The 12,945-nt window shown below is 37.7% G+C and overlaps 1 protein-coding gene across 1 annotated transcript in view; it reads left to right on the top strand.

Moving 5' to 3' along the window:
• The window catches only part of LOC140917643 (connector enhancer of kinase suppressor of ras 2-like), a 463,215-nt gene that overhangs the window by 282,316 nt on the left and 167,954 nt on the right, over nt 1-12,945 (top strand). Inside the window, exon 10 of the mRNA XM_073360900.1 lies at nt 56-202. Coding sequence (XP_073217001.1) covers nt 56-202 — 147 coding nt within the window. The remainder of the gene's footprint in view (nt 1-55; nt 203-12,945) is intronic.

The raw sequence follows: 12,945 nt of genomic DNA, 5'->3' as shown, positions 1-12,945 counted from the left end.
TTTAAGTAAGTTAAGTGGAAATCTTTCAAAGTTCCATTATGGGCTGTCTCCTCAGGTTGGCTGGCAGTTAAAGAACCTTGTAAATGCATTGCGGGAAGACCCAAATGGAGTGATCTTAACCTTGAAGAAACGTCCTCAAAACACCCTGGTTTCTGCTCCTGCACTTCTGAAGAATGTGAGGTGGAAGCCTCTAGCACTTCAGGTAAGAAGATTGTTGAAACTGTAGTGTTTTATAGTAAATGCTATCTTTTGTTAAAGAGCAAGGTGGTAGAGTGGTTATTCCTTCCAAACAGAAGCTACAGTTATAACTATAGTACAGTTCATAATGACATAATGACTGGTACTGTAAGCCTGTGACAGTCTGAGAAAATTAGTGAAACGGTTTTGGGTCACACTCATGGACCAAAGATCAGCACTCTGGAACAACCAGCCTAATTGTTTTTCCTCCATATCTTTGTATGAGCGGGGACCAAAGGAGTCAAAAGAGACAGAGAACAGCTGCAAACAATAATATATTCAATATATCTAACCGTTCTGACCCAACTCCAACTCAGTTGCTTACTGTCTCCAGCAAAAGCCCTTCCAATTATTCTGCATTTCCATCATATCCGAGAAAGTCTTTTGTAATCTTTTTAAGAGGGGATTCCAATCCCTTTGGATTTCTGACATGGTCTATTTATTTTCCACATTTTTGGCCAACAGGATTATGGTTCATTTGCAGAGCCAGTAATACTTTTATGCTTACTTGTTCCATGGAAGCCTGCCAATATGAAAATAAGCAGTTATAAAGAATAATGGTTGGTCTGCTTGTCAGCTTGGTTTTCCTCAACATGCTAAAAGTTTCCTATGCTTTCCCGTGATTTCTAGCTGGAAAACATTGACATATGTGGTAGAAACTGACCCACCAAAAAACTTAAAAGGAAAACTACTAAAGGCAACTTTCCTGAATAAGCAAATGGATATGGCTGCCTATCTCTACCTTTTAAAATTGTATAAGATTCACTAAAAAGTTTCTGCACTTTTATGATGTGCAAACCAAGTTTGGAGATTTTGCGGGATCATTCAAAAAAAAGTGAATAGTTTTCTTAATCCAGTCTGAATATTATGTCCCATATTTCTCTTTCCTTAATCACAACCAAAGAGTGTGTCCTCCCTTCTGCCTCTACATCTTTCCCAACTTTTATTCTCAACAATGATCACATCCCCATTAGCTCTCTAGCTGATCCTCACAGTCTGGAAGCTCTGACATTTGTTCAGTTCCTTTCTCCCTCTCAAAGCTAACACCTGGACTGAGTAACCTGCCCCTAAGAGGGACTTTCTGACACATAAAATATTCAAAACATTGCAGATTTTTCTAACAGTAGGTCACAAAAATCAAACTTCCCTATCCACTAGAATGCTTGAAGACCTAAAGAGAAAGGCAGCTATTCATTTAGTTAATCTGGAACCTTCTTGGAAAGCAAAATAGAGTTGACAAGTAGAGATCCCTCCTTTGTGCCAGCACATTAATTATGTTGTTAAAGAACTTGAAAAGAAACAGAACACAGGTCCAAGAAGCTCTGTCAGAATGGAAGTGATCAGTGCTAGTATATATAGCATCCAATTTCCTCTATGATACAATGGGTTGCTGCATTGTTACCACAGCCATGATAGTTGGATGAATGGGAGCACATTAAGCTAGTTCACTAGTGATCAGTAGTTTCTGCTTTTGTGGTGCGCCTCATTGAGGAAACCAGAATTAAATATTTTATATTATGTTATTCCATGCATTTTCTTCACTTAGGGACCAGCAAGGCATGTTGTATTTATCATTGTCTCCACTAGACCATGTTTCTCCAATAAGGAGGAAATATTAAAAATTAAGGAAATTAGTAAAATTGTACATTGCTATTTCTCACATTTTTTCCAGAGTAATGCCACTGTTCTTCATGAGTACCCTCTAAGAGCAGATTTTTGTCAAACAAGATGTCTGAAACCACTGAAGCTAGATTTAACTTTTTTTTTTTCTCCCAGTGTCTTTCTTTTTTTAGGCACATAGATGCCACAGTGATGAAGACTGTATAAGAGCCTAGATAGATTTCAAGATACCAGTTTTTTATTTCATCTATCTCTTACTGCAAGGAGACACCAAAAAATGCCAGTCCTAACTTGTGATATATTTTCCAGGCATTTGATTTATGCAGATGCAAATATTTTATGCATATGTAAATTAGGTAATTGTGCCACCAGAGTAACTTTCCAATCTGAACATAAATGATTACTTTTGTGCACAGATGCAGGCTTTAAGTGCAGAAGTGGATTTTGAGAACAAAATATACGGTACACTGGCTGAAACTGTGGCACTGTACACTATGTCTTGTGAATTGACTCTCTCATGAACTGAAGAATTCTTTGTTTTTTTGAAGAATACCTTGCTTCCCTCCCAAGATTCACGGAAACTAAATATTATGCAGTGAGATTCTACTGTAGAGGTAATCTCTCTGCCAAGAAACTGTTTAATGGAGACTCATGGTCATGTTAACAGGAATTCAAACAAACCTCAAGGCATAAAAGAGATGATTTGTTTATAGAATCCTGTGACAGATCCAGATGAACACTCTCCCTGTAGGACACAAACTGCTGTGAGGGGATCTAGCAGCTGAATCCCTCAGTGTTTTAAGCCTCTGGAGCCTGTACAAAGGCTCTGCCCTGGCCTTGGGGCTTCTAGACACACTCTTGAGGTGCAGAGTATCCCTTTATGAGAGCTGTGACTACGTGGCCCACTGCCTAGCCCCTGGCATCAGTGCTGACTCCTCAGACTCCCTTGTAGCTGAAACTTGCCTTCTCCCAGAGCTCCATCTGTATGCATGTTCTGGGCCCATGGTTTACCTCTTCCAGAGGCATGTGGTGGTAGGTGTAACACATATCACACACAGACTTATTTCACACAGGATTCTAAAACACAGTTCCTCTTTACTAAACCCAAGAAATGCACAAATCATCACAGAGCCCTTTTGTCAATCTCACAAAATGAATCCTTTTGGGAATCCTTTTAAGCTACTGTAGTGATATATAGAAATCTGCATTTCCATCATGAAACATTATGAAACCATATCATGGATTTACCTACACTTGGCCCAGGTACTACTCCTTTCACAGTGCACAACAGAAAGACAAATATTGCAGTGTTACCAACTCTCAAGATTTTCTTGGGAATCTCACAATAACTGATGTTTTTCTTAAAGCCTGAGCTCCTGGAGGCTTGTGGTTAGGTGAAAAAAAATCTCTTCTTACATTTTAAAAAAGGAAGTTTGTAGCCCTCATGGTTGCGGAGAAAAGCTTGCAGACATGAATCAAAATTTAAAAAAAAAATTGATTTCAAATCATATCTAAAGATTCTGGGGAGCCTTACTCAGATTTTTGAATGCTTGAGGTTGGTGACATTGATATTTAATCTACATATTCATTCTCACCAGCTCAAATCATCTCCTTCAGAAATATTTGATGTAACATGTGCATTTACCCCATTTTTGGTCACAGTGGGAGCTGGATCAGGCTCTACATGAACGAGGTAATATTTGGTAGGTTGAACAGCTTACTGGCTAACACTCTTTATGGCTGCAAGTGGTATAAACCTGCTGCTTGATGCTGATATGAAACCACTCAGAGAGAGAGAAACATTTTTTTTAACTCGGTGTCATGCAACTCTAATGTCTTCTTCTACCTCATAGATTAAGGTTTTAGAAGTGGGGGGCTCAGGGTTCCTATCATATTCTGAGGTTGATCATTTCTGTTGCTCCCATACCTCTCTCTCTCAGAATTGCCCATGAAGACAATTTTTCCCCATGGCTGTGAGGATGGAAGGCTTTATCAAGAGCTGCTGTTCATGATATCCCATTGTTTATCTAGAAGGGATCAATATAAGTGTATAATTTAGTTGCGTTATTCCCTGAAATACAAACATACCATCTCCATAATTTATAAATCCATGAGACCAGCAAATTAGAGTTCCAGTACAGAATATGAACTTTAATCTCCTATAGGCTGTACCCTTGTTAATCTGCGAAATCACCAGATCAGTTAGTTGTAATGAGTGCTCTTTCTTTCTATGACTAGAACAAGAACTTCACATTCACTGAGATTTCAGACATGCTCTCTTCAGTGAGATAAACATCACCATGCTTCTAATCAGGTTCTGGATATGATAGATCAGAATAAAACAGTTTCAACAGCCATATAAATAAAAAATTACATACCTTCCTCTTGTTCTTTTCCGGAAAAAATATATTATTTGTGGCTCATTCTGCCACCTTCACTCACCTTAGTAGTACCTTACTTCAGAAAGTAATTTCATAGACTCCAATGAGATTATTCACTTCAGTAAGGTTGGTGGGCTTTGGCCCTATATAACTGAATCAATAAAATTGTATACACGTAAGTGTATTGGCCCATATTAAACATAAATAATTCACATGACATGTCAGAACATCTAAAAATGTTAGAAGTGTTAAAACCTTTTTTTACCTAAACTTCCATTAATTTAAAAGTTTTATATTTTATGTTCTCATCACACAGCCACGCTCCCATTGAAATCACTAACAAAATTGCAGGTGAATACATTGGGATCAGAAAGCTGTTCCTTAATTATTAACCACTGGCAAATGGGCTAGATAAAATGAAATGCCACCTCAAAAGTACCCTTTATAATATATAATTTATGCCATATTCTTCTGTTTTCTGTAAGCACCAGAGCCTTTTCATTGAGTAGTACAGTAAAATAAATATTTTCTGTCTATTCTCCCAACTTTTCTAAGGGATAACTACTTATATTTGATGGGTGGAATTGAACCTTGTTGCCTTGTTTATATCTGTAAATCTGCAATAAATAAATGATGTAAAAATTTGTGAGCATTTTTAGTCACCTTTAATGTAATGGTCAATGTAAGAAATCAGTGAAACCAGAGGCCTTGAATTTAAAACTTTTACTGCAAGTATGTGAAAAGTTGAACATTTATAAAATAAATGTTGTGTACTTTTAAGTTCATCAATCAGTGCAGTAGCTATCTCTGTCTAATGAGTTACCCATCACTGTCATATCTGAGTGCCTAACATACTGTTTTCATATTTTCATACTGTTGGCTGAGATTCTGTACTATCTGGACCAGTTCTGCATAGGCTGTCATGAAGAGGATTGGGAAAATGGTTCATGATCATACAGATCCAGTAGCCACATACACCCACATACAGGACAAAGGTGGTGATTTTTCTATACGAACCCAGGGTCTGAATTAGCAAACGTGCAGGAGTGTGTGATGCCTTGCCGATGAATTAAAGGGCTGGATTCTGTCTCCCCGACCCTTGTTCCTTTTCCAGTTCGCTATTGTTTTATGAGTAGTGGACAAGGTAGACATTACACCTTTAATGCACTGAAGAATCCTCCAAGCAAAAGGTATGCTTTTATAAACTGACCACTGGCTTTTGGAGTCAAGAAACCCTAGGCTCTAATTCTGGGTCTTGACACTAACTCTTTCTGTGACTGTGGCTGATTCATGTGACCTCTCTATGTTCCATTTCTGTTTGGGGCATACTAATACCTCTGCCACTCAGAGGTGCTGTAGTGGGATGTTATGGAGAGTAATTAATTATTGGAAAATACTCTGCAGGTATAAAGAGCTATATAAGAGCTCATTATTTAAAGAATGGATATACTTACGGGGAATTATTAAAAACTCATTGTGGAGATCAGTATTTTCCCCCTGCCAATGACTAAATCAGCTTTATTCAATGAAAAAAATCAAAAGATGATTTTCTTAAAACTGCCAACAATGCATACTTAGCCTAGTATCTAAAATCTAAAATGTTTATTTTGCATCATCGTAGTTATTTTATCATAATTATAATGGAATCATATAACTCTTGTCTATTTACATAATGTCATGTGCACATAGTAAATCACAGCTGTAAACAATGGCAGTGTTCTTGCCCAAGGAATTCACGGGGTCATTCATACAAAACAATGACAAAAGTGAGGGCAGATAGCACCAGAGAGGCATGGACTGTCTCTCGCTGTTTGTATAGAACCTAGTATAATTAGGCTCCAATCTCAGGTAAGACATCTAGCCAGTGCTTTAATACAAATAATAATTCCTCTTTCAATTTAGTAATACAGATTCTGTAATTTAGAATTTAAGAACATAAGAATGGCCATACTGTGTCAGACCTATGGTCCATCTAGCTCAGTATCCTGTTTTCCATCAGTGATAAGTGCTTGATGCTTCAAAGGGAATGAACAGAATGGGGAATTTATTGAGTGATCCATCCCCTGTCATCCAGTCATACCTGCTGGCAGTCAGAGGTTTAGGGACACCCAGAGCACAGGTTTGCGTCCCCAACCTGGCTAATAGCCATTCATGGGCCTATCCTCCATGAAATTATCTAATTCTTTTTTGAATCCTGTTATAGTTGTGGCCTTAACAACCTCCCTTGGCAATGAGTTCCACAGGTTGGCTGTGTGTTGTGTGAAGAAGTACTTCCTTATGTTTGTTTTAAACCTGCTGCCTATTAATTTTTTGGGTGACCGCAGGCTCTTGTGTTCTGTGAAGGGGTAAATAACACTTGCTTATTTGCTTTCTCCCCACCCTTGATGATTTTATAGACCCCTATCATATCCCCCACTTAGTCATCTCTTTTCCAAGTTGAACAGGCCCAGTCCTTTTTAATCTGTCCTCATATGGAAGCTGTCCCGTACTCCTAATAATTTTTGTCACCCATCTCAGTACTTTTCCAATTCTAATATACCTTTATTGAGATGGTGAGACCAGAACTGCGTGCATTATTCAAGGTGTGGACGTACCATGTATTTCTATAGTGGCATTATGATTTTTTTCTATCTTAATATCTATCCTTTTCCTAATTGTTCCTAACATGCTATTAGCTTTTTTGAATGCTGCTGCACATTGAGCAGATATTTTCAGAGAACTATCCACAATGATTCCCAGATCTTTTTCTTGAGTGTTAACAGCTAATTTAGACCCATTCATTTTGTATGTATAGTTGGGATTATGTTTTCCAATATGAATTACTTTGCATTTATCAACATTGCATTTCATCTGCCATTTTGTTGCCCAGTCACCCAATTTGATGAGATTCCTTTGTAATTCTTTGCAGTGTGCTTTGGACTTAACTAGCTTGAGTAATTTTGAATCATCTACAAACTTTGCCACCTCATTGTTTACCCCTTTCTCCAGATCATTTATGAATATGTTGAACAGCACAGGTCCCAGTATAGATCGTTGGGGGACCCCACTATTTACCTCTCCACTGTGAAAATTGTTCAATTACCCTTTCTTTCCTTAGTTGACAATTTTGTTGGTGTTGCACAAAGCATAACTGAGTCCAGCTTACTCTTCCATAGCACTGTTATATTGGTCAAAAAAGATGCAAACCCCTAAATTTTTACCTGATGTTTTTAGCCAAACAACATGTAAAATGCAGTTTTGAGATCTTATATTTCTTGATTATAAAACATGAAACAGTGACTTTAGGCCTAAATTGTCCCCAATAGGCATTGATGGTGGAAAGTTCACCTGCAACCCAGTGACGCTCAACAGTGTAGTCTGCAGAGCAGAGAAGGCCAGGCTCCAGCTTTTCTCTTGGGCAGCTTCTGTCAGGACTGCTCCTATAATGCTGCTGCTTGCCATTCTCCCTCACACACCGTTACCTACATACAGGTACAGGGGAAGGCAAATTGCACCCATTCTGCCTTCAAGGCTTAATCGAGCCCTAAGTCTTGTGCACTTAAAATGTTTTAAGTGCTGTATAAACAATAAGCATTCTTATTATTTATCATCATTAAGGGTTTTCCCTATATATGAAGGAATATGTGTTTTTAAAAGCAAAAATGCTAGTTTCTCAATTAGCATAACGTTTTAAAAATCCACATCTCTCTCATATGTCTAAGAGGAAACCAAAGTTATCAAAATGTGCCTCTTGAGTCTCAGTTTATTTCAGGAAGATCTAAAATTTCACAAACTAATGAAGAATTTGTCTTTGCTTCCACATGTTGTTTCCCTATTTGACCCAAATTTCAGGTGTTTCAGCTCTGTGTTTATCAAGAAAGATAAAACAAATAGTTCTCTATTTTTTCACGAAAAATAAACCCTGATAACTTCACTCAGTTTTAAAACAATACTTTATATATATATTTTTAAATGTAGAGGATTATTTCTAAGTGGAATCATCCTTCCAACTGCAGGCACTAGGCCCAGCACACAGACCTTACTGTCAGTTGTGCTTGAAATATAGAACTCCATATTGCAGCCCATTGTCTGACTAGTAAAACTTTCAGCAATAGGGAAAGTTGCATAATGAAACTTCTGTGTTACAAATAGTTAGTTCCTATTCTATGTAATATGGTAAGCACTTAGGGATATTCTCTGTCATATGGCTTAATTAGCTGAATATCCTTAACCATATGAATTTGGCTACAGGGTGCCTTTTGTAATGGATAATTTCTGCAATGTTGTAAGAACAGGCCTGGGAGCAATGTGGATGGGCAAATGACAAGTTGATGGTTCTTGTGCAGCTCTCTGAGATTACTTCTCTTTGTATTAGAGGGTTTTTTAATTCACTGTTCAGATACGGTATCCAGACAGCTTTACTTTGCAATCATATATTCTGTATATTTGCCCAAACTTCTCTCAACCAAGATAAGTAGGCAAAGACGGAAAAAGCAAAGAAAAAAAGCCTACTCTACATAATGTTACTATGCCTGAGAACTCTTGCTAGCAATTGTGTTAACAAGCACAATGCTGAATACCATTTAGAAGTCAGTGTGGACTAGGATGAACCCTGTTCAGCATTGTGTCGCTTGACATGACTGTTCTGAGCAGTATTCAGCCCCAGTAACATTTGGTAGTGGAAATTTGACCCAAAGAAGATACTACTACATTAAGCACTGATGCTTGGGTTTTTTCTCTCCAGATATCCTCATAAATTTCCTCTCCTCTAAACTCTCCCTGTTTTATGATGATGCAAGTGGAGAAATTCTTTCTATGTAATAAATTTTTAAACGGTGGCGGTATAAGACAGGAACTATTTTCATTCAGTGGCTGCCGCAGTGAGTTTAATACAACTTGTCAGGACACTGGTAGTGCCGCAGTCATACTTAGTGTGGCACTGTAGATTATTTTACAATAGAAAATTTATTCTGTCTTCATCGTGAGACAACCTGGGCTGTGACGCCAACTGTAGAAAATGGATGAGGACTAATGGATATACCTCATTAAACGTATCTTAGGTGAAAATATTTTTAGGGAAATCTTACAACTAATTGAAAGTGGTTGCTTAAAGGAAAACTCCAGCATAATGAAAATGAATTTTAATTACTGCACATAAGAAAAATAAGAAGTGGTTTCAACTACAGATTTCATTCTGTGTGGGTGGATGGGTGAATATGTGCCATGGCCGGGAAGAGATGGGTTTGCTCTCTTTGGGTTCATAGTTTGGTCTCATTTTTGTTTAAAGCTGAAGCACTGTTAAGCTAGTTATGTTTACTGTTAATTCACAGAGTTTCAATAGTGGTGATAGAATTTATGGAAGACAGTGACTAGATCATCAGCTGATGTGAATTAGCATAACTCAGTTGATATTAGAACACTAATTTACACAAGTTGAGGGGCTGGCTCAGTTTCTATCATTTATTTTATCAGCATAAAAATATAAATGTAGAAAAAAGAACTAATTAAAATAGCAGTTTGTGTTTGTTGAAAGCCACATAGCTACATGGTACCTCAGCAGTGTTTAGAGCCCTAACAGCCAACAGGGTTTTTTTATACTTGCTACACAAGAGGGTGGAAAGGGACCCACTGTTTTAACTTCCATCCTATTGGACATTTGTAACTAGTGAGACTCACAATAAAAAGCAGTTTTATGCCTTAACATTTCCTCTACAGGAAAGCCTTTTTTTCTGATTTTTTATCAGTGGTTTCATAACTGGGTCTGACTCTGTAAACCCTTACTTCTATGTGTAGCTCTTATCCAAGTAGACCCATTCAGTTTTCAATGGGACTACTCACATGAGTAGGGTTTACTGGGCCAGGCCCCATATTAGTAAAAGTAACAAATAACTATACAAAAAAGAACACCCGTGAGAAAGGATTAGAACACCTTGTGAATATTGCTGAATCATTCCTATGAAGCTGGTAAATATTCATTGATGTAGTACATGACTGAAAAACAGCAGGTATAATTATAATATTTGCAAGTCCTATGCATTTATAAATCACTTCAATTTTAAGTATATGCCTTTTTATGTGTAAATATGAATTTGGTCCCTAGATTACTTGGCACTGAGAATGCAATGAAATGCAGCAAGTAAATAAAGTAATCAAAGGGAAAAAAGTAAATATTCATGAAGTGCTGGAATAATTGTTTGATTATTTAATTGAAATGTACCAGTAGACTCTGAACATATTCCCAGGAGAAACAAAAAAATTATATTCTCTGTGCAGAAACTCTCTTTAAAAAAACCTGCAAAGAACTTTCCATCTCAAAAGGTTTCAGACACTCAGAGTCACTCTGTCAAGTAAAAAGAAAAGGAGTACTTGTGGCACCTTAGAGACTAACCAATTTATTTGAGCATGAGCTTTCGTGAGCTGCAGCTCACTTCATCGGATGCATACCGTGGAAACTACAGCAGACTTTATATATACACAGAGAATATGAAACAATACCTCCTCCCACCCCACTGTCCTGCTGGTAATAGCTTATCTAAAGTGATCATCAGGTTGGCCATTTCCAGCACAAATCCAGGTTTTCTCACCCTCCACCCCCCACACAAATTCACTCTCCTGCTGGTGATAGCCCATCCAAAGTGACAACTCTTTACACAATGTGCATGATAATCAAGTTGGGCTATTTCCTGCACAAATCCAGGTTTTCTCACATCCCCCCCACCCCCATACACACACAAACTCACTCTCCTGCTGGTAATAGCTCATCCAAACTGACCACTGGAGAGTGAATTTGTGTGGGGGGGTGGAGGGTGAGAAAACCTGGATTTGTGCTGGAAATGGCCCACCTGATGATCACTTTAGATAAGCTATTACCAGCAGGACAGTGGGGTGGGAGGAGGTATTGTTTCATATTCTCTGTGTATATATAAAGTCTGCTGTAGTTTCCACGGTATGCATCCGATGAAGTGAGCTGTAGCTCACGAAAGCTCATGCTCAAATAAATTGGTTAGTCTCTAAGGTGCCACAAGTACTCCTTTTCTTTTTGCGAATACAGACTAACACGGCTGTTACTCTGAAATCTGTCAAGTAAAAAAATAATATTTTTAAAAAACAAATTATCTTACCTTAATAGCCCAGATAGAATTTTTAAAATCTAATCTAGGTCTCACCATTTGTGCTGCTTCTTTTCTTTTTTTGCTTTAGTTGTGGTATAAAAACTTACAGATTTCATTTGAGTTAAGTTTCACAAATCTTGCTGTAAGTTTGCAAAATTTGAGCATGAATATTTAAAGAAAAACCTAAAAATGAAGTAAAAAAGGAAGTAGTTTTGTATATCTTTTTGCTAACATAAAATAAATGAATAGGAAAGAAAATGGTTGATTAGGAAGTCTGTACTGAATAGTTTAGTCCTTTGTATTCAATAATACAGCATAGGAAGTAAGTCCTGGCATCAAGCAGTCAACATTTTTAAAACACAATACAATATGTCAGGTGAGATCCATGACACTTAGAGGGAAAGACTGGGTTCCCACTGTCCACCTGGGAAAAAATCATTGATCAAAAATTTAAAATGGCCTTCCTGTAGAGGAAGTATCAAGGCATGAAGCTACCTTCTCTTGGGACCTCATGTGTAAATTATCAGAAAACTCACCACTGCCACTCCTCTACATTGGGTAATTTACTCATGAAGGAGTTATGTTTACTCCATCCAGGGAAGAAACCAGAGATTCAGTACCTCACCCTAAGTGTTCATAACCCCCCCGAAAAGATAAGGGATAATCTCAAGGTTTTTGTCTCTGCACTACTGGGCTTTACCAGCTTCCTGCTGACCCTACACTGCAGTGCTCTTACTATAAGGTGGATGCACAACTGATAGAAAGACTATACTCAAAGAATCGTTATCAATGGTTTGCTATCAAACCATGGGTGGATCTAGTGGGCTCCTGCAGGGGTCACTCCTGAGTCCAGTACTAGTCAATATTTTTACTAATGACGTGGATAGCAAGTAGGCTCATAAAATTTGCAGAGGACACCAAGCTGGGCGTGGTTGCGAGCACTTCGGAGGACAGGATTAGAATTCAAAATGACTTGGAGAATTGGTCTGAAATCAGCAGGATGAAATTCAGTAAAGACAAGTACAAAGTACTACACTTAGGAAGGAAAAATCAAATACACAACTACAAAATGGGGAATAACTGAGTAGGAGGTAGTGCTGCTGAAAAGGATCTGGGGGTTACAGTGGATCACAAATTGAATATAAGTCAACAATGTGATACTGTTGCAAAAAAGGCCAATATCATTCTGGGGTATATTAACAAGAGTGTTGTATGTAAGACATGGGAGGTAATTGTTTCGCTCTATTCAGAACTGGTGAGGCCTCAACTGGCATATTGTGACCAATTCTGGGTGGCACACTTTAGGAAAGATGTATATAAACTGGAGAGAGGAGAGCAACAAAATGATAAAAGGTTTAGAAAACCTAACCTATGAGGAAAGGTTTAAAAATATGGGTATGTTTAGTTTTGAGAAATGAGGACTGATGGGGGACCTGATAATACTTTGTCAGATAAGGGTATAAATAACTGAACTGACAAAACTGTTTAAATTTGATACAACCACTTGGTTGTAATTATAATTTCCAAGTTTTTTCTCATTTAAATTCCTATACACTACGTTTTTTCATTGTATAGCAACATATGCTGAGAAGCAAATTCTCATGCTATAATTTTCT

This window comes from Lepidochelys kempii, chromosome 9 (genome assembly GCF_965140265.1).
Source record: "Lepidochelys kempii isolate rLepKem1 chromosome 9, rLepKem1.hap2, whole genome shotgun sequence".
NCBI classification, from domain to species: domain Eukaryota; kingdom Metazoa; phylum Chordata; order Testudines; family Cheloniidae; genus Lepidochelys; species Lepidochelys kempii.
Note: the sequence above shows the minus strand (reverse complement) of the source record. Positions and strands in the feature narration are given on the sequence as shown.